This window comes from Fusarium redolens (assembly GCF_020744475.1).
Source record: "Fusarium redolens strain MPI-CAGE-AT-0023 chromosome Unknown BKA55scaffold_16, whole genome shotgun sequence".
In the NCBI taxonomy this organism is placed as follows: Eukaryota; Fungi; Ascomycota; class Sordariomycetes; order Hypocreales; family Nectriaceae; genus Fusarium; species Fusarium redolens.
In genome coordinates this window covers 543249-563858 of record NW_025763679.1, presented here as the reverse complement: position 1 = coordinate 563858, position 20610 = coordinate 543249, and the positions used below count along the sequence as shown (strand labels likewise).

At 48.2% G+C, this 20610-nt stretch overlaps 7 protein-coding genes across 7 annotated transcripts; 3 read left to right on the top strand and 4 right to left on the bottom strand.

The window, feature by feature from the left end:
- Window positions 1-722: 722 nt before the first annotated feature.
- Window positions 723-1136, bottom strand: BKA55DRAFT_694539 (uncharacterized protein; the record flags this gene model as incomplete). The annotated part of the gene is made up of 1 exon (XM_046200052.1): window positions 723-1136. One exon carries the CDS (start codon window positions 1134-1136, stop codon window positions 723-725), a length of 414 nt encoding a protein of 137 aa, XP_046045044.1.
- A 1020-nt stretch (window positions 1137-2156) lies between these two features.
- BKA55DRAFT_521277 (uncharacterized protein) lies at window positions 2157-3010 on the top strand (the record flags this gene model as incomplete). The annotated part of the gene is made up of 2 exons (XM_046188499.1): window positions 2157-2535; window positions 2586-3010. 2 exons carry the CDS (start codon window positions 2157-2159, stop codon window positions 3008-3010), a joined length of 804 nt encoding a protein of 267 aa, XP_046045043.1.
- A 2418-nt stretch (window positions 3011-5428) lies between these two features.
- BKA55DRAFT_543554 (major facilitator superfamily domain-containing protein) lies at window positions 5429-7242 on the top strand (the record flags this gene model as incomplete). Its single annotated transcript, XM_046190608.1, has 3 exons — window positions 5429-5495; window positions 5570-5932; window positions 5987-7242. The coding sequence occupies 3 exons, from the start codon at window positions 5429-5431 to the stop codon at window positions 7240-7242; spliced, it is 1686 nt and encodes a 561-aa protein (XP_046045042.1).
- Window positions 7243-8724: 1482 nt separating this feature from the next.
- Window positions 8725-9048, top strand: BKA55DRAFT_694536 (uncharacterized protein; the record flags this gene model as incomplete). Its single annotated transcript, XM_046200051.1, has 1 exon — window positions 8725-9048. The coding sequence occupies one exon, from the start codon at window positions 8725-8727 to the stop codon at window positions 9046-9048; it is 324 nt and encodes a 107-aa protein (XP_046045041.1).
- A 416-nt stretch (window positions 9049-9464) lies between these two features.
- BKA55DRAFT_578757 (glycosyl hydrolase family 76-domain-containing protein) lies at window positions 9465-11436 on the bottom strand. Its single transcript, XM_046193757.1, has 3 exons — window positions 10767-11436; window positions 10466-10719; window positions 9465-10414 (listed from the first exon to the last, which is right to left on the bottom strand). Exons 1-3 carry the CDS (start codon window positions 11341-11343, stop codon window positions 9899-9901), a joined length of 1347 nt encoding a protein of 448 aa, XP_046045040.1. The 5' UTR covers window positions 11344-11436; the 3' UTR covers window positions 9465-9898.
- Window positions 11437-12481: 1045 nt separating this feature from the next.
- BKA55DRAFT_521097 (pectate lyase-domain-containing protein) lies at window positions 12482-13637 on the bottom strand (the record flags this gene model as incomplete). The annotated part of the gene is made up of 2 exons (XM_046188482.1): window positions 12482-13290; window positions 13340-13637. The coding sequence occupies 2 exons, from the start codon at window positions 13635-13637 to the stop codon at window positions 12482-12484; spliced, it is 1107 nt and encodes a 368-aa protein (XP_046045039.1).
- A 1164-nt stretch (window positions 13638-14801) lies between these two features.
- Window positions 14802-19224, bottom strand: BKA55DRAFT_521358 (uncharacterized protein; the record flags this gene model as incomplete). Its single annotated transcript, XM_046188505.1, has 9 exons — window positions 14802-15890; window positions 16093-16411; window positions 16744-16797; window positions 16837-17376; window positions 17426-18129; window positions 18179-18238; window positions 18269-18549; window positions 18599-18813; window positions 18923-19224. 9 exons carry the CDS (start codon window positions 19222-19224, stop codon window positions 14802-14804), a joined length of 3564 nt encoding a protein of 1187 aa, XP_046045038.1.
- Between the last annotated feature and the right edge of the window lie 1386 nt (window positions 19225-20610).

The following is a 20610-nucleotide window of genomic DNA, read 5'->3' as shown; positions in this document are numbered from 1 at the left end:
ATTAATGAGAAAAATCTCCATGGCATTTCCAAGCGTTGAGCCTTGATTGAAGTTATTCCGAATGGAAGCCTGTTCATCGTTACACTGGTGCACGTGATCTCTGCACAGATCATCTTCACCGTAATGGTTTCGCAGAAAACTCATCATTCGCGACACGATTCTTCTCATCAACATTAAAGCGTGTGAAAATGTGCGGGATTGTGCCGTTATTCAAGGGGCTCTACGAGGATCTCATGGAAGCCATTGACGACCTCTTCCCAAACCGTTCTGCGGATTCAGCACCACTTATCAACAACCAACAGCCCATTCAATTTCAGCAGCCTCATCGACAGGCGTATACTGCAACAGCCCGCCCAGTAGCAGAAACACATCGCCGAGCGACGGAGCGATTGGAGGTCAGAGCTGCCTCTGCACGAATGCCTTCACCACCAAGAGGCGAGCCCACGAGGTGACCTTGAGTCGAAGGACATTGAGCGGTCGGTTTCATTTTAAACCAACCACCAACCACTGAGACAGAGAAGCTGACTCAAGACTTAGCATCAAATCATTGGATTCAAGGTAATCCAGGCTTGGACGTAGAGACAACGATTACGTGAAAATGGAGCATCGGCGTTCTTGATGGGCTATTCTGTATAACGAACAAAAAGATGAGAAAATTCAACGAAAACACACCAGGATATCATAATCTGGTTCCGAACAAAATGATTCCCGCCGGGCTCATATCAATCCTCAAGCTCACAATTCATCAAATGCCGACAGAACCCAACAGCAAACTTCTTCGCACTCTCCTCATCCCAAGGGTCATACTCATCCTCTTCCGGCGTCGGCCACATAATCGCCAAAATCTCCCCCCCTTCCTCGGCAATAATCGCTTCATCATCACTTCCGACACGACCTATAAGCGCGATGATTTCTCTGTCAGACCAGCTTCTGCACATGCGTACGCGGATCAGTCCTTGATCGGCGGGCCCTGTCGTCATGCACATCCATTTGTCGTCCATGTCTCGTGGACGGTGGCCGTTCATGAGGTTTATCATATTTGGGCCCGATACGCGGATGCGCCATTCTGCGCTCGAGGGGGTTTCGATGGATTTGACGTTGATGCGGGAGCCGGTGAATCTCTTTTCGTTTGTCATGGTGAAGGTACTTGGTGGTTTGATATTTCGATCTGAGATATGTAGTTTCGAGAGATGAATTAGGACGAACATGGGAAATATCTGTTTTATTACCATGGTATAAAACGTGTCGGATGGTATATAACGAAGCTGTCTGCTGTCAGCTGAGTCATGCCGCTTGTCTGCCTAACCATGACTCCGCCACGATGGAGGGCCTTCATTGAGGCGGAGGCTCCATTGCTGGCTGATCAAAATCTCACTGCATAAATCCCGAGTTCATTAGGTTGCTGTGACACTCCATATTTCGAAACCCCAAGTTTTCCGTTAATAAGGACGACATGAAGCATTCATGAAATCCGCAATGTTTATGCGCCAACTCGCCAACTCTCACTGTGTTTCTCCAAGCCTTTAATGTCTCTTCGCTTGGCTCAGGGATTTCCAGGGAACCCAAAAGCTCCAGTCATGGCCTATCCTGATCTACGGTGTTGAAGGTAACTCCGATGTGTGAATGTTTATGATGAAAAATGTAGAGTTTACTGTCAGGCATGCAGCAAAGTTGCCAACTCATCCTCTACAGCTCGGTCAGTCAAGTTGCCCATAACTGGTCTCGGAATGGCCCAGCCAAATCATCAATTCGAACAAAAAGAGAAAGATGGCTTATTGAGTTAACGAGACATTTAATTGCGCCAGTCGATTTGTGACTAACTTACCAGAGAATGCGTTAAATCGTGTTAGACCTAAGTTCTAGTATCACTGTACCCAAAGCTAGCCATACGCTTGCAGCAAAGCGGGAACTATTTATATCTCATTGAGTATTTAAGAAATTACATATAAGAACAGTAGATATTTAAAGCGTCATAAGTATTCTCATATTCGAGTTAGTCGTTCTGCAGCGATGATTATAAATCAATGCCAGTATCTAATATTGTCTGCGTCATTGAGCGGGGTACTTGTCTTCATCCAACATTCTCTGAAACTGCCATATCTTTATTGAAGAAACACAAAACCACGAAACATAAACATATCAAGTTATATCTCAATATGAGCAGTGCCTCAGGTCTGGTTGAGCTCGCTCAGAGCCTGATCGAACATGGTCCCCGCAAAACAATGCAGACATCCCGCCGCATACGCGCCATTCACAACCATACCACTATTGTGGATACTACTCATGCCGTTTATGTCTGGGAACATAATAATTACCCCACGATCTATGTACCGGTGATTGATGTGAAGAACGCGAAACTGGTTGATAAGAAGAACATCTCGGTGGAGCTCAAAGAGAGGGCCGCGATAGCTCAACTCGTGATCCCAGCCCATGATAGTATCAAGGAGGCAAAGGTGGATCATGTTTTGCGCTTCTTCCAAGATGTGACCCTTGGGCCACTTTCTGATATGGTGCGGATTGAGTTCCGCAGCATAGGTAAGCTTTCGAGTATGACTTGAAAATATCGACGCGCTGACGGATGTTAGATCAATGGTTTGAGGAAGATAAGCCCATCTTCGTCCACGCGAAAGATCCCTTTAAGCGCGTTGACATATTGCACTCCACGCGTCCTATTGAGATCAAAGTCAACGGCAAAACAGTTGCGAAAGCTACATCGTCCATGCATCTCCTCGAGACAGGTTTGCCGACCCGTTACTATCTTCCACTCTCCGCTGTTGATCAGACTGTCCTGTCGAAAAGCCCTGCCAGATCCAAGTGTCCGTATAAGGGCGAGGCTGAATACTATAATATTGTCATTGACGGAAAAACATTCGAGAACCTTGTTTGGTATTATAACCACCCAACTATTGAGAGCGCAGCGATTGCACGACTAGTCTGCTTTTATAACGAGAAGGTTGATATTATCTTGGATGGGGAGCTTCAGGAACGTCCCAGAACTAAATTTGCATAACCTAGCGGACGACCTCAAATGTAACATCTGATGCAGTATTATTCGTCTTTTCACATTGTTTCATGGTCAACTATAGCCGCCTGTTTATATTCAATCTAAAATCCTCTAAATTTAGTCATCACTATCACTGTTGCTGCAAGAATTAACTGAGACAGTTTGTGTACGTCCGATTCGAATATCCTCCGTTTCTGGAACAATATGTGACACAGCGCGTAGAGAAAAGCTCATTCCAGTACACGGACAAGCAATTTTGAGATCTCGATGATGCCAATTTGATGAATCACCAAGGCAACATGCACGATATGATACAGGGACAAGTCAGTGAATAAGAAATTATAAGTGAAACCAACGGAACGGCTCAACAACGCCCAAGACATTGTGTCGTACTTGTTTCACCTTCTATGACGCTGAGACTTATCCCAATGAGTCTTCCAAACCACGTTTCCGACTGCAGACGCTTGTCCCCGTGCATAGAATATTGAGACATTGCAGGGGTATACTCAATACGAGGGTCGTGCTACCCACCGTATTTGCCAGCGACGGTGATACAGAAGTATATAATGAATCAGCAGTCCGGTTCTCGAGATGATCTGTCGCACATGGGACAAAAGCAATTTGTTTGATGAACACAAAGGGTAAGCCACATGCCGGGTTGATTAACCGGTGTTTGACAAGAAACAGAAATTGTCATGGCTAGGGAGCTTTGCTCAGAACTGTGACACTGGAGACCATAGACCAGCGAATACAATATCACAACCCACGAAAGTTAGTCCTTAGTGTACCATGCTCAGTATCCATCAGCAGATTTGGTTTGCATGCCATGTTTCAGCGTCCTATTCTGAGAAATTCACGTGCTCGGATTTCTCGTTGCAACGGGTATGGTACCCAACTACCCGTAACACGTCTTCGGGAGCTTGTATCATATTCGCGCATCATCAAGGATTATTCCATGGACATAAGCTCGATCATACGTTGTAGAACAACATCGCTCAATTACCGACTCTCGTTGTCAAGGCTGAAGCGCCAGCCCCCAGCCACCAGGAACTAAAGAAACCGGTGAGCGAGCGGGGACGGTACCAGGCTCCAGCCCACGGGAGCATCATATTCATGCACTAATGCTGTGCTAGCATAAGCTTTTCAGCCTCTCAATAAATTGTAGAATATGATTTATTGGTCCGGATGTATTACTCTGCATATAGCCGTGGATTCCTGGGATTCAGCGCCTAATCGTGCTTATCTCTCGCTACGAAATCGCGGATATCACGGGTCCGTGCAGTGAAAAGAAGCCTGCAGATCAGAGCAAGCTCGGACCTCAATAGGGAAGCTGAGAGGACATAAAGATCTGGATCCGATCTGTCGTCAACCGATACCACATCATCCTGTTGCATGAAAACGTCTTTGCCATTTTCAGCCTCATCGTGCTCGCATGATAGCTGTGAAAGCTCGGTGTCGATTGGCTCGCCTCTCACTAGACGTTAGTGGGTTGAACGATTTCCGTTTCGCCACACTTGAAAGATGGGCGGTTGGTGACTTGGCAGAAGAATGGTGTGCGACGGAAGATCTGGGCCAAGTGAGACAAAAGTCTTAATTGGCTTCAGTGAATATTGAATCAGTATTGTGATGAAATTGTATGCGATATGTCGTCGTTTGTTGCAGGTTGCGCTGCGGTTGTTAGAGTTCGTTTGACATTTTGACAGTTGCAATATGCGGTTTGACATCGCGGCCAGCGAAAAGTTACTTTGTCTCCCGTTAGTGGCAAACAACGTTCACGGTAAAGACTTGCCACTGATCATCCGCATTTTGTTAAGGCAAGGCTACTCTATTGTCATCCGACCATAAAGCAAGCGGTCAAGAACAAGCCACTCAAGCTCGAAGCTTAAAAGGAACAAATTCTTACAGTGAGTGATTCATGTTGGTACTAGGCAATCGGAATCTTGAGTAATGAGCAGGGGAGGGGGTTGACGCGGGAATGCACAGAGGCATTCAATCTCCGCCAACACCCATTCCATTAGCCCATGTCTTGCATGAAACGATAATGATGATGCGCTGAGAATAGCCGTAGCCGCAGTATTAGCAGAGATTCTCCGTAAACCAGGATCTTTTCCCCTCGTTTGCCAAGTGATAGACATGTCGTGAATTGACCGGGGGGGTGGCAACGCTGCAAAACTTGCGTGGGGGGTTACAGTAGCGTTGCACCGAGTCGGTTTGCGGGCCGTAGTACCACAAGCGCACTGGTTCAGCGGCCGTGGATTTTCTTGTTAGGCTACTTGAGAGTCATGAGGCCCGCCAAAAGAGTTTTTTCCTTCTCTCTGGACTCTCTTTTCACTTTCAGATCCTGCAAATTCACACCCTTGCTCTCTCAGATCATTTACTTTCCAAGAGAAGAAGAAAGGAAACTCAAGATTCGTTGTAAATATCATGAATTTGAGAGCAAGGGAAGACAAAGATCCTAATGCTTTCCCTACAAGGCAACTTCTAATTCTCGGTACGTGCCTCTCTCTCACCGCCACGATGGCCCCTCACCCATGATAATCTCACGAGCGCTAACCACGACTGCAGCAATATGTCGCTTTTCGGAGCCGATTGCCTTTAATTCCATTTTGGCCTACACTTTTGTGATGGTCAAGGATTTGGGCATTGCGGAGAAAGATGCTTCACTTTATGCCGGACTGCTCGTCTCGGCGTATGCGGTCGCTGAGGCGCTGACCTCGATGGGATGGGGTATTCTGTCGGACCGCGTCGGGCGAAAGCCTGTTGTTCTGTTTGGACTTGTTGGCGTGGCTTTGTCGAGTCTCATCTTTGGTTTGGCCAAGAGCTATTGGGTTGCTCTGCTGGCACGGTTTGTCGGCGGCGCGCTGAATGGAAACGTTTCTGTCATGCAGACTATGGTCGCTGAGATGGTGAAATTACCCGAGCATGAGCGTAAGTTTCATTTCCACCTGGGATATCATCGAAAGAATGCTAACTTTCTTACAGCCAAGGCTTACGCTGTGCAGCCTTTCGTCTGGACTCTTGGCGGCATCATCGGATCCGCGATGGGAGGTTTCCTCGCTCAACCCGCAAAGTTTTATCCTTCAATCTTTTCGGAGGATGCACTGTTTGGACGATATCCTTACCTGCTCCCTAACCTTGTGTCAGTGGCCGTGGTGGCCATCGCAGTCATCCAAGGACTTTTCCTCCTCGAGGAGACCCTTGTCAAGCCCGGATCTGAGGGCGAGAACGGTGTTATCAACTATCAAGAAATCCCCGCTGTGGACGATCTCGAATCTATTGATGAGCGCACGCCTCTCCGACGCTCTGCCGTTCGCAGCTCCGTTTCTCGCAGCCGTCGACATATGTCACCCTCCACCAGCCGATCGCGACCTCGTTTCGCCGAGTCCAGTCTTGGAATGGCAGTTGAGCACGACTTTATCGACCTCCGCCGCTCTTCTTTTGGAACTGTGCACTCCATTGTTCTCCCTCAGGATCTTCTTACGCCCCCCAACGAGGAGCAAGAGGACGAGCAGGCCAAGTCTGGCGAAAGAACGTTCAACAAGACGATTATGATGCTCATCGTCGCACTACTTATCTTCTCGTATCACCAGATGGCTGCAAGCAGTCTTCTTGCCACGTATCTGCTCGACGATCCTGCTGAGAAACGCGGAACTATTGACTGGATTGGTGGTCTTGGTTACACTGTACACGATGTCGGCGTATACCTTGCAGTGAACGGAGTACTGGGTCTGTTCATCCAGGCCGTCATCTTCCCCGTGTTCGTTAGTCGCGTTGGAGTATGGCATTCGTTTGTGAGCATGATTATTCTGTACCCTGTCTCCTACATGCTCATGCCTTTCCTCTCTGCGTTTGGCGAACCAGTTGTCTCCTTGGGAATCTACGCATCGTTGTTGATGCAGAGTTTCTGCGGGTTGATAGTGGCACCCGTTACTCTCATTCTTATCAAGGATGCTACCCCATCTCCTCAAGTGCTTGGTCGAGTCAACGGCTTGGCTATGTCTAGTGCCTGTTTGGCACGTACTGTTGCGCCACCTCTTGCTGGAGTTTTCTATGCCCTGTCAGGTTCCGTGTCAGCGTGGTTCAGCTGCGTTGTTGTGGCTGCCATTGGAGCAGTTCAGCTTTTCTGGATCCCACGAAGGAGTATCAAGAAGGACGATGTCACGGTGGATAACGCCCTTACCAAGACAGCCACCAATGAATCTCGCCGTGGTCGACGTGGCCGGAACTCTTTGTCATAAAAGGCGATGGACATTACGAAGACGCTGGATTCAGTCGGCCACCGAAGGCGATCCTTTTGGCTGATGGAAAGACGGAGTATAGCGATGATTAGGTATGAACGAAACGGGAGCAGTGCCATAACCAACCTCGACGATGATAAGCGAGCGGGCACATTCGGTACTCTCGATACGCCCTCGAAAACGACTTTTTACGTCCACAGCGACGTACAACATCAAATGACGATCCTTGATGACGCCCACCGAAAACCGTGGGCTGCTTAATTCTCTCCTTTGATAACAGCAACCCGCTTTGTCATACTATCATATGCATCAACTTTACTTGATCGACATGAAGCTGAGACAGTCTTGTCTACTCCATTTGCGTGTATCTTCCTGAGTTTCTATCGCTTTTCCGTTTTTGATTTCAGGGGTCAATGATGATCTCCAAGGCGCAAGGTATCGGTTCCATGATTTGGAAGGTAATGATGCAATCTGAAATTGTTTTATCTGCGAGTAACTGCTCAACAAAATCTTTATTCTAGAGTTCGATTTTCTTTGTCTTTATGTTGGCTTGAGGGGCCCGAAGACCTTCATGTTACCTTCTGCAATTCATTGTAGACCAATACAGTATGATTATACCACTTTGTGTTATCGGTATCTGCTTCAGTACTTTGTTGACGCTCAAACCTCATCGTTTCAAGAGCAGCCTATAAAAAATGAGGTTCATGGCTGTAGTGTTTGATAGGATTGTGCATCGTATAAGAGAGACAGAGACTGGTAGTCTTCTATAAATAACGAGTCATCCGTCCAGCAAACCCGCCGTGCAAGGGTATTGGCTGGATAAGTTCAACGGCACGGCACAGAATCACACCCACCATCTTTTCCTGACCGACAACGATTCGGTTGAACGGCGACCATAGTACCTCGATATTATGTACGCATCTCTATATGTTTAGACAGTAAAAGGCCTCCCCCAGCGCGCGTAGTGACAGCGACTCATCTCCTGACAAGAGGAATTCACATTGCCAGTCGTCAAGTACATATGGGTTAGCATCGCGCGTGGTACGGTTGCATTATCGGATGGCCTGACATTGACAGAACTTGGGGGAGACGTGGGCAGACAATCGAGATGCAAGATATCCAGAAACAAGCCCACAAAGTCTCTATACCTAAGCCCTGTAGCTTCATTGTATGGACAGACATGTCACTCTCTCATCGCCCTTGGCAAACAACTACCGACATCGGGTTCCAGGTTAAATGTCAGGCCACTTTGGGGTAAATGCGGAGTGAACCGGTGATAATGCGGGGAGTTTTGTTGCGGGGAATTGCCTTTTCCAGGCGCATTCCCTTCATCCGAGCCGAAGCACCCTCAGCCCGGGGACCAGCCCGAGAAGGATATAAGTAGATTGAAAGAACTCCGAATTCCCCAGATTTTGTACTCCAAATCATCTGTTATCTGATCAGCACACTCATCTATCCAATCTAATCTCCAACACTTTCATCATGAGCTCTTCCATCCAGACTCTCTCCCGCGGTGTTCGCACTGCTCCTCGTGCTCTCCGTGGACTTACCCAGGTTCGACGACTGAGCACCACCGAGCCCAGCCGTAACCTCTCCAACACTCGCGACTCTGCTGTCCATGATCCTATCATGGATAAGTTCTGGGGCAACCGTGTCAACGTTTCCGAGACTTCCGCCATTGTCACTGAGACACCCAGCGTCTCCGCTACCACTACCAGCCGTGACCCTCCTCTGGGCACCAACGTCTTTGAGCCTTCATCCGCTCCTCGCTGGTCTGGCATCTCTATTCCTACTGGCCGACAATAGATGATTAATGGCCATCACATCACATACCACCACAAACACGGCATTGTCATCTGCTAGATGGCCGCCTTAACCCATCGCGTCGGGATTTATCCCACCGAATAACGATATGAAACGTTACACCACGCCCCGACATACCATTACTACACCACGGATACCCCAGTCCCTTGATGAAATGAGAAGGAATGTTCGAAGAAACTTATGTATACCAGAATCGCATTGAGGTCTCTGAAAGAATGAATCTTGGAGCCAACGATGGCAAAGGACCATTGGATTTAGCAAGGAAAGCAGCAGCTGCTATTGGCCGAGCAGTGTAACGATCTTTCCTCGAATTGTACATAAACTGGATCAGATTTCTAGGCGTATAGTTCTAGAAAATATGCACATAATAATGAATCAACCGTCAAAACTAAATACGCGCCGCATTGTGATTGCAAACTTCATGCTGGAGTATCTCCAACGCAATGATCCACTATCAGCCCCAAGCTTCGGTAGACTTCGGTCTCTATTCCACCGGACCTTCGGAAAGTTTCTAGAGCTCCACTTAGCTTCCGATGCGGGCCAAAACCTGGAAGCCATCGTCGGTCTCCACCGGGACCTAGATTTGGCTCCGAATCGATCACGTTGTTTCAACCATCAGATCCCAGATTATCCTCACTAACTCAGTCATTTCAAGGGAAATGTTAGAATTATGTCGCTCAGACCTGGTGAGGGCTATACGAACATGTCTTTCAGGTGGTTCTATAGTTTTTGTGTCTCATAAATCTCTATACACGTTAATTCTCAGCACTCGATAATATCTGAGCATCCAAGCAATAGTCCGGCCAAGTTTCAACCCTATTCAACTATAGCTCTACAGAATCCATTGGGAAGCCATCATGAGCACGGAGAAAGCCAGGAAGCTACCTGAACCCGCAAGCTTGATGGCAAAGTTACCCTCAGCTTCAGCAGATGACGACTTGGTAGCAGGACCAGAAGTCGAAGAGGGAGAATCCTCCGCCTTGTCCGTCTCGCTGGTCTCATTCTGATGCCCAGGGGTAGAAGAGTCATCGATCAACAAGTTGGAAACGACAACAAAGTTGGAGAACTTCTGTTCCAAGGCATCACCGCCATTTCCCTCTGCTTTCAGGCCCTCAGCTGACTTTCGAAGAACAGGGAGTATGGAACTGGCTGTGAAGGGAGCCACCTGGGTGGCCACTGCAAGCCATCGGTGCGTGAAGCCCTTGTACATGACGATGTCACGAGGGCATTCTCCTTTGCTATTCGCACACGCGATCTCATTGAAGTCGCCATTCTTTTTGAAGAATGTCTCCAAGGTTGCTGATGCGAGGCTCTCGGTACGTTTCCTCCACTCGTCTGATCCTTCAGTCTAGAGATAGGAGTCAGCATTAAACCCTTCAGCATCAAGTTATGTACTTACAAAGTTGTACATAAATGCAGCACCCATTGTGAGTCCTGCCGAATTGGCGGACCACTGGATCTGGTTGATATTTGTGCAGTTCTTGGTAGCCTTTGTAGCTTGAGCACCATCATAGACTGCCCAAGTCTCCTTGTCGATTAACTCACTGGTCTCGAGCCAGTCCCAGGTCTTTGAGGCATAATCGGCGTACGTCTCGTTGGATGTGAGCCTGGCAAGACGAGCGCCAATGTTGAAGAAAAGAACGTTGGCCAAGGCTATAAAAGTTAGTGACTTGAAGGTTGAGCTTGCTGAGGCGACATACTCGACTTATAGTTGAAACCTGCGTTGGTCATCATGATTTGCCATCGAAGACCGCCATCGCAGGTCTTCTGCTCTACTTCTGTGTCCCATCGCGCACGTTGCTCTTCCCAGACTGCAATGACAAGATCGAGCCACTGAGGTTGGCCCTTGGAGGGTTCAGGATAGCCATATTCGGCGGCTGTCAGGGCAGCAAATGCCCAAACGGACTGATCATCATTACCCATGCTCGCGGTGTTGTTGGCTGGCATGAAGTCCTTTTCCTTGCCAACCTGCCATTGGATGCCCTCCGTAACGAGGTTGTTGTAGGTCTTGTCGCCCGTCAATTGCCAATAGTCCACAAAAGAACCCATGAAGGCCCCCGACTGGTACCAATAGTACCCATCTGTTCCCATAGTTCTTTCAGGGAGAAGACCAGGGGTTTGGCCACTCTCATTGCCCTTGTAGAAGCTGATGAGATCCCCAGCGAGACCCTTAGACGCGTCCAAGATGCCATCCTTGCTGTCAAGCTTCATAGACTGGACAGGTGCAAGCTGTGCCAAAAATAGCACAAGACCGGCACATTTCTGGAATGCACCCATTGTGTTACGACGGAAATAAGAAACGAATGTGGAGAAGATCGATAAGGTTACTGCAACTTTAGAAACTGGGCTGACGTGAAGGTTTTTATGATCACACAAAAATTGCAACGCGCTAGGCAGCGCGAGCCAAGCAAAAGGCGCAGTTGAGCTAGCGAAATGAATGAAATCAATACCCGCCACTTGGACTGAATCCTTCGGGGAGGCTATGCTGATCCAATAACATCGTGAATATCCAAATTACGACCCAGATTTGCTTATGTCAGATGTTTACCAAGACTTGTAAAACCCGCGTACTTTAATGCTTTGAAGTATTTATGAAGACTGATGATAGTGAAATAACGTCGATTTGCGAACTCTCTTGATCAAGAGGGTGTGAGCATGTCCAATATGCCCTGGAATGGATGACGAGGGTTGAAGAATACGTCACCGAAGACCTGACGCCAAGGAAACAGCATAGGAACAAAGCAGCGCAATCAAGGATGCTTAAAAAGAAGCGGCGCAGTGATCCGTTGTTAAACTATTGGCAGTCAACGAGGTACGGCCGCTGGAGTAGAGTTGTTCCGGTTCCAAGCTCAGCCCCAGGCATAGATTGCGGTTTGACATGCAATACCGTTGTTACCTTTTTCTACAATCATGCAAGTTTCGCATATCTGATACGAACTGTGTGTTCTCATTGTATATTCACGAACGAATGGGGTTAGGTCTTACGCGCTGCGTGCTTGGCAACGTGTTGTTTCCGGCGATTACTGACTTTGGACTAGCTGTAGTCATTGAGATTCTGTCACTGCTGAGTGGTTTTGTCTAACCAAGTAAATTTTGAGAATTAAGAGATTGTTCGTGGTGGTTAAATTTGGAACCACCTTGATGAGCGTAAGTGACTACGATGACATTATCTCAGCCAGGGCCATCCATTATCGAAAGACTAAAGAGTGAAAGGAAGACTTTGATCATGTCGGAGAAATTAAGTGTCACGTAGAAGAGTAAAGCCCTGGTAGCGCCTCAACAATTATCTTAACCCCATAAGTATTAACTATATAGATACAAGAACACAAGTTTTTAACTGTGGTTGATGCCTTTGAGTACATCTGGTGTATTTGGGTAGATTGTACGTTGCCTCCGACCCAATCTTTAGGCTTGCTTAGAAGCCGCCGAAGCCACCGCTTCCGAAGTTGAAGTTGGGCTGAGAAGGCTGGGCCTGCTGGCTACCAGAGCCCTCCTGGTTCTCAGAATCAGAGCCTTGGTCCTGGTTCTCGTTGTCAGACTGGTCATCCTTGTTCTCATCGTCAGAGTCGTCGTCCTTCTTGTCATCATCAGACTCATCCTTGTCACCATCGTCGTTGTCGCCAGACTGGTCATCACCCTGAGAGCCATCAGTGGAAGTCTCAGCTGGGTCAGCAACCTCAGATGCGGCAGGGGTCTCAGAGCTATCGGCGGGAGTTGTAGGAGTAGCAGGGGCCTCAGTAGAGTCTCCAGAGCCAGAGCCAGAACCGGAGCCAGCATTAGAGTCGCAAGTGCCAACCTCCTTGGGCTCACTGCCGTCAGTGACGCCCTCGAAAGTGATGCACTCTTTGGGAACGTTGGTGAGCTGGATACCGGAGATCTTGGCAGTGTCGCCCATGTTAGGGTTGATGCCGACGAGGATCTTTCCGTCGGTGGCAGAACCACCAGAGATCTCGACGTGGCGAGCGGGCATCTCCTTGCAGTTACCGCAGCTGCGGTAGAGCTTGCCAAAGTCAGAGACCTCGAAGTCCTTGATGATGACGGTACCTCCACCGTTGTGCTGGATGACCTTGTCCTCGGCACCAGTAGCGCCGCCACCGTTAATAGTAGTGGTCTCGCCGTCTTCCTGCTTCTTAATGGAGAAAGCGTCCTCGCAGACGGCGTCCCAGACAACGTTGTTAAGAGTGCAGCCACCGTTGCAGTGAACACCCTCGATCTGGTTGGGACCTGTAACAGTTAGTCCTGGCTGAGGATAGGAATGACGGGTTGAACTTACCAATGCGGACGTTAGAAAGAGTGGCACCCTTCTCGAGGATGAAGACGGCATCAGAGTCGCCGCCCTCGACCTGGCCAGTGCAGGAAACACCGCGGTCGAAGATGGCATTACCACCATCGAAAGACTCGCCGGCAGCGATGGTCATGGGAGCATCGAGAACGCTGCTTCCACCAGAACCACCAGAGCCACCCTCGCTATCCTGACGACGAGAGAGAGATGGAGCGCCAGTAATAACGGGAGCAGGAGCGGCATAGGCGCCAATGGCCAGAGTGGCCGCCATGATCACACGGTACTGCATTTTGATGTTTAGGAGGGAAGATGCTTGAAATGCAATGAAAGATGAGTAAAAAGACAGAAAATGGTATCAAACCAGTAAACACTTTAGGAATTGTTAAGACAAATAAAGAATGACCAAGCGCAGCTTGTCGAAAGAGTGAAGGGTAATGCAAAGAAAGTGATGATGAGACACAGAACAAAAAGAGGACTCAATGGAGGAGATGTCTTGGAAACTTATACATTTGTCACTTCCCGGGAATCATTCGTCAACTCAGTGACATACTCCCCGGATGGCCCCAGAAGCTAAGTCTTGCTCATCAGATTGCCCACATTCCCGAGTTCGCCTTGTCGTTCTGAAGATAGGTGGATCATTTAGACTGAAACAACCCACCGTTTGACATGGCAAAATTCTTAATTGATACAGCCCATACGGCTCGTTTCAAACAACAATATTGCCACCTATCATAGGGCGATGTTTTGTGAATAACCCTTGCAACTAAATGAGACGACGCGTCGATCACTGGTCGGTTTTTTGAAGAATTCCCCGATGCTGAAACGCGACCCCTGACTAGGGTTAAGCTTAACCGCGGGACCCTAGCTCTGGCGTTCTTCGCCGAACTTTACTTGACGAGGTTGTTGTTATGCTTATAACTGGGCAAAGGTTCTTTTCAGTCTATTTTAAGGTCATCGAATTGTAGCAGTTTTAGGTGATATACCAGACTGTTGTGCTGGCAGATAGAATCGAGCGTCACGCAGAACCACAATTGTATGGCGGCCAACTTCTTTCCGCCGGATTCCACAGCACTCCGTGTCTCCATCTATTTTCGGACCTTATACTGAACTGCGTAGCATTTTAAGCAAGATCCTGGTGCGCGTCATGATTGTTGAGGGCGGCTGCGGTGATATTGGTGGGTAACTGCATGTCTCAGAAAAGCCAGGGACGCGAATATCATCTCCATAAACATCTTGAACCTTGCGACTTGATGAGCCCTTTCATCTCGAAATAACCTGAGGCAACAATTTGCATGGTTGAAAGTTGTGTACTGCAACTATAGTTGTTTCTCGCACCCACCATGCCAGCCTTGCCCAACCATTCTTATTGAATTAACAAAGCAATTCGATAGGACTAGAAGATCACAATTATGGGGAGTTGGGCAGTGGGTAAACTCTTAGTATTCTCTGAGCTTTAGTCCCGATTGCGTCTCCTCTGCTCTGCAACAGCCAACACATCACGGTCTACCTCTATGTTTGCGAAAACCCAAATGGCCACAGTATAACATGCTTGGCTGACGAAGAACGGCATACCAAGAGCCATGCCGCCAATTCCGAGACCACGGACCCAGAGTGCTGCCATCAAAGGTGCCCCTAAAAGCGACCCAACAGTCTTGACCAGCATGACAATAGAGAAAATGTGAGGTTCAGGATCGGACGAGTCTGAAGAATGAGGCGGCGAGATGACAGGAGATTTGAGAAGTGATAGAGTGAAGATAGGCAGGGCAGAGCCAAGAGCGTAGACAAACATCGAGGGGATTAACATCCAGATCTCGCTCGCGATGGCGATGCCCAAGGCGCCAAATACAGATGCAACAAGGCAGTACATAGCGTGCCGGATATTTGACTTATCCGCTATCTCAGATGCATCTTCCTGTCGCACCTGGCGCGCAGATCGTAAAACTTTGGGAATAATAATGGTGAGTAACGTGAAGTTGACGATTGCTTTCCCAGATAAGAGATACCCAGCGGATGCAAATGTCCACTTGTAACGTGCAGATATATACTGAACAAGAAGCTTTGTATCTGAGCTCGCAAGGGATGTGAGCATGAAGCTGAACAGCAACAAGCTAAAATTCTTTGGGTGGCTGACGACGATGGTCTTGATCGTCTGGAGACGGTCAATCACAGACTGGAGAAGTGGCTCGTGATGGCTCTGGGCTTTCATACGAGGGGATGAGAGGAGAGGCTCATGTTGGCTCTCATCATCACCATTGGTTCCCTTGTTGGTATTTCCCTGTGTAGGTAGCATCTGTATGGTGGGGACAGCCAATGAGAGCAGAAATGTGCCGAGCCAGAACGGTAGCCATAGCGATAGTGTCATGGTAGATGAAGCCAGTGCAGGGCCAAGTAAGGCCACAACATAAGACACTGAGCTCATGTATCCAAAGTAAATGGCTCGTTGAACATGGTCGTCCGTTAAATTCGAGACAAGGCCGTAGGTAAGAGAGTTGAAGACGCAATCTCCACCAAGGACTGAGAGCACCGGGCCGATCATGATGGCCTTGGTTGGGAGCAGATTATCGAAAGATCCGACCATGATCGCCCATAACAACATAAAAGAACGTGAAATAAGGTTGAGTCTGAGGATTGTCCGGCGGCCCCATTTCTCAGCTAGAAAGCTGAGGGGAATAGTCATGACAAAGTCTTCATCGCATCAGCAGGACAAATACTATTGAGCACAAGTATGACGTACCTCCTGCAACCCAAAGCGTCTCCATCACGCCCTGAATCCGACCCAGGCCTTTTTCTATCTCGCGAATCTTGCATAGCTTTTCGTCAACCCTACCACCAGGCTGAATCTGCGACGGATCGTTCTGGCGATAGTAGTCTACACAAAGACGCTTTTCAATCAACCGATTCGAGGGTAGTTGATAGAGGCTCATTGACAGATTGACAAAGAGGCATAGTATTAGCACGGAGATTACCGGCGCGACGCGTTTGCGAGATACAGGCCGCGCCGGCAGAGGACTGGGTTGGCGAGCATGGCCATCCATGATCGGCGATTGATATACGTTGAGTTTACTATTATCTTGAGCTCATGATCATTATTTTGCGAATTGAGATGCCGGCTGAGGTTTTACAGTCATCTTAAATTGAGCAGGCCGATTGAGGACCGATATCAGCCGTATCAAGCAGGCACGTGTGATAAGGGATTATCTTATCGATCAGCCTTATCTTATCATCTAACACTTGTAGAAGTTGCTCCAGGGGGGTCAGTCCTGATTGCATCGTCGTTATGAATCTGAATGTTTTTGACCACTTTTTGTTTTAGCTGGAAGCTCGTTCGTGACATAGCATATTCTCGTATGTACCAGACACCAGCAACGCTGGCACCGGGTCCAAAACTCACAAACACCAGCAAGATCCAAAGTGCTGCGGTGAACACGTTCATCTTGGCTCGGCCAACTCTGTTCAAATCCCAAACAGCTTGAACTGTCCACACATACGATGCTAGGAGGTATATCAATAGTCCAGCCTTATGTTTTGCTTGTATATGGCGGGATTCATGGAATATAGTCGGCCTATTCAGTATGTTGAGTATTGTACTGGGGTCAACGTTGCGAAGGGCTTGCGTGATGGCAAACCAATGACACAAAGCGCCGAAAATTCCAACAGCCAGGATTGTTCTGCCCAGCACTTTGAGTTCGACTTTTAGTGTTTTGGTTGAATCCAGTGTAGTTTGACGGCTGCCAAAAGATCCAAATATTGTGACGAATATGGGAACCAGCAAGAGCCAAAATGACTTGGCGACTTCCATCCACTGGGGAAGATGCGTGTTTGACAAGGGGCGATAGAGAAGACCGACATGAATTGCTTCTGCCAACACGTACGCAGGGAAAATATGCCTAGCGTGTTGTAGAGGAACGAATCTTCTAAGAGGCCACCAATAAGATTCGACATCCGATATCAAGGTGTAGATCAGATAGTATAACGGCATAGCGACCCCGACTCCAGCGTACTGAAACAGCATGATCCACAAAACAGGTCTAGACACAATCAGTATCCACGTTGCTTCCCCAAACAAAGATCTCTTACAGTCCAAGAGGCGTGAGCTTGTTTCTTCCGCGATAGCCTTCAAGCATGATGATGGCGACGGGCTGGATGAAATGGCCAAATGCGTAGATGTTTAGAGGCTCAAAAGTCGATATCCAAGCCTTGGCTTTCGAAGTGGGAGGAAAGCCATACAAACCTGATCGGTTGCCAATACTATTGTGGGGAGAGTTATCCAAGGCAAATCCATCGGTTGAAGTAGGACCTGTCTCCGACGAAGGCTCATATTTACCTGTAGAGACTGCAACAACTGCAAAGACCACATAGGCAGTCACCAATACCCATTGTATGTAGCCTCTGGACGTTGGCTCGCAAAGCAGTTCCTGTTTGTATGGTATCAAGTTCTCATGGTGATGCACTGGTAACGTATCCAGCATTTCTCCACCAGGATGCTGAGAGCAGTAGCCAAGAGTTACGACCTGCTCATCTACCAGCGGAAGTAGATGAATCGCCATAAGCTTTTTGAGAGGCGTATCAAGTGCTTCTGTATTCGCTCGGTTATGAGAGTAACGGTGGTTAAGTTCTAACCTGGGTTTGCGGCGAGACTGGACATCTGCAAACATGGACTCGACTTGGAAGGTGGTCAGGCGTCCTGAAGGGCTCCGCTCAAGTGCTTTCACAAGGTTGTTCGTCAGCAAGGCCACGCTCTCAATGGCAGCATTGCCGCCTTGGCCACCCACTGGATGGAACTATGATATGCGTCAGATTGGTGCATGTCTTGTATTCTCTGGGACCTACCTTGTGCGCTGAGTCGCCCAGAGTGATGATTCTGTCAAAGTGCCACTTCTGATAGACATACTCCACCAGTGGGGTCATGACAGCACTCACTTTGTTCTCAATAAATGTTGAAAACTTCAAATTAGGCAATATTTTGTCGTCAGCAGATTCAGACAGCGCCTTTTGGAGGTCGTTCTCTGTATAGCGTGGAATAGCTGAGCCATGAACTTTCTCCGGGAGCTTCTGGAACCGAAACCAGTAGACTCGTCCTTGAGGACCTCCTGTGACGAGATACGAAGAACTGTTTCTGAATACGCAGTGCAGATCGCCTGAGTTGATACCAGCACATGGGTTAGAGATACCGAAGATGCAGCTGTTTTCACAGGGAGGTGCTATATCTGTCAGTCTGTGTATTGGTATGTTGTTTGTATTTCAACTCACCTTCATGCTCGTTTGGGTCAAATAGGCCTGGCGAAAGCCTGCCAGCTAGTTTCCACATCTCAGAGCGTACTGTGCTGTGCACACCGTCTGCTCCAACGAGGATATCACCGGCGACCATCGTTCCGTTTGATGTGACGGCTCGAACACCACCATTAACCAACTCCGTCCGGACAACTCGCTTGTTTGTCAAGATCTTTGACTTGTCCTTTATATTGCTGTAAAGCACCTTGAGGAGCATCTGTCTGTCAAGGAAGACCATTGGGTATCCATGCCTTGAATAATGCGGTCAGTCAAAGGAGGCATACGATAAGTGAACGTGCTCACCTCTCAATAAGCCGCTCGTCCATCTCTGGATGCTGAGCTAGAATTTTGCCATTCGTGTCTCGAAAGTTGAATGCTTGTATAGGAGGCGCAATTTTCATAACTTTCTCGTATAAGCCGAGCTGGTCTAGGATGCGATTTCCATGAGGTAGTAGACCGATGCTAGCTCCAACCTGAGGCGCTACAGTCGGATAAGCCTCCAGCACCAGAAAGTCGATGCCATTGGCCTGGAGCATGTTTGCCAGGCTAAGCCCGGCGACACTCGCGCCTACAATCACAACTCTGAAGGGATGTTTGTCAGTCATGGCGGGTGAGATTGTTGGAGACTCATAGGAAGTTGCAAAAGCTGTGGGTTGAGCTGACAATGTCCCAACATTTCAGCACCTGCCTAATCGCGTACTTTACGCGTATCCACCAGGCTTCACGCTCGTTCTAGGGTAGACGCCTGAATCATATCGATAAGGGTACAGCGCGAGTCATCAAAAAGTCAAAGAGGTTTTTTATTTTATGCAGGTCGCCTCAATTTTCTCATAGTTCTCCTCTCTTTTATGTAACTATACAAAAGTACACGGCGTGATCTGTGCCTTGTTTGGACAGTATATGATAGAAAGTGTTTTGTACAATTACGATGTTGGTTTTACGCAAACAACCAGACATTGACCGAGATATTGAAGTCTCTGAATCAAGATGTGATCCCTACACTCTCGTCATCTCAAAGAATCCCATATGTAGCAGTTTTCTGAAGGTATTTGGCTGCTTGTCTTTCTGGTTTGGCGCACACGCGTCTGACTGCACACATTCTCCATGAGTCTTCCGATGACGGAGTCCTTTTAGTGGGTATCGATTCTGCTCAACCATGCGTGTTCGAAAGTTTTCTTCGGCATTTGGATCCTTTCTTTACTGATAAATCCATCTCCTCGGGTTTGTTAGTTTATGCATAGCTAATCTCCATGTTTATTCCCCCATGGAGGCCCCGGATCAAGGTTCAACCACTGAATTCGGGGAACTTGGGGTTACGCATAATTCCCCAACATAACTGACGTCAAGGGTCCTCCGAGATCCAACTGATAACGCTTTGATTGATCAGCTAGATGTGCCGGTACCCGATTTTGGTGTCACCCTCGAGCTTTGACGTGGCCCATCGAAGCTTTTATCCCTCTGGCGAAGAAAAGGCTCATACCTTGTGGGGTAAAGGTTTTGCCGGAGGCTCAAAGGCATATGGAGATTTTTTCTCCGCGCTGATCTCCGGATGGTCCGGGGTCTGGGTATTGGACGGGGATAGTGGGGGTTGCGCCAGGTTGAAATCCGTTTCTAGGCTTTTTCCAGAGTGCTTTACTGGTTCTACAGCGGTGAATGGCTTGTCCTTGGCGGTGACTGTGGATGTTGAGGCTCAATATGAGGCTCAAATGGCTTGGAAGCCAAGAGCCGTTAAGCCGCCCTTCCGTAAGAGGCGTCCACGCGACTCAGCAACAGATTCTTTGACAACTAAATTTGCCGATTCTGCCAATCATTTAAGCTCATCAAGCTCAATCGAAATTACGTGAATGAATTGATCAGATAGCGGAAGCACACCGACGACAATCTCATCTCGTTGCCCCCATACGGGGAAAACGCTCGTCCGGCCCGACTCATTTGCTCCATAGACTCCAGCGCCCCAGAGCAATGTGGGCATCTTTGTAACGTAGCGCATG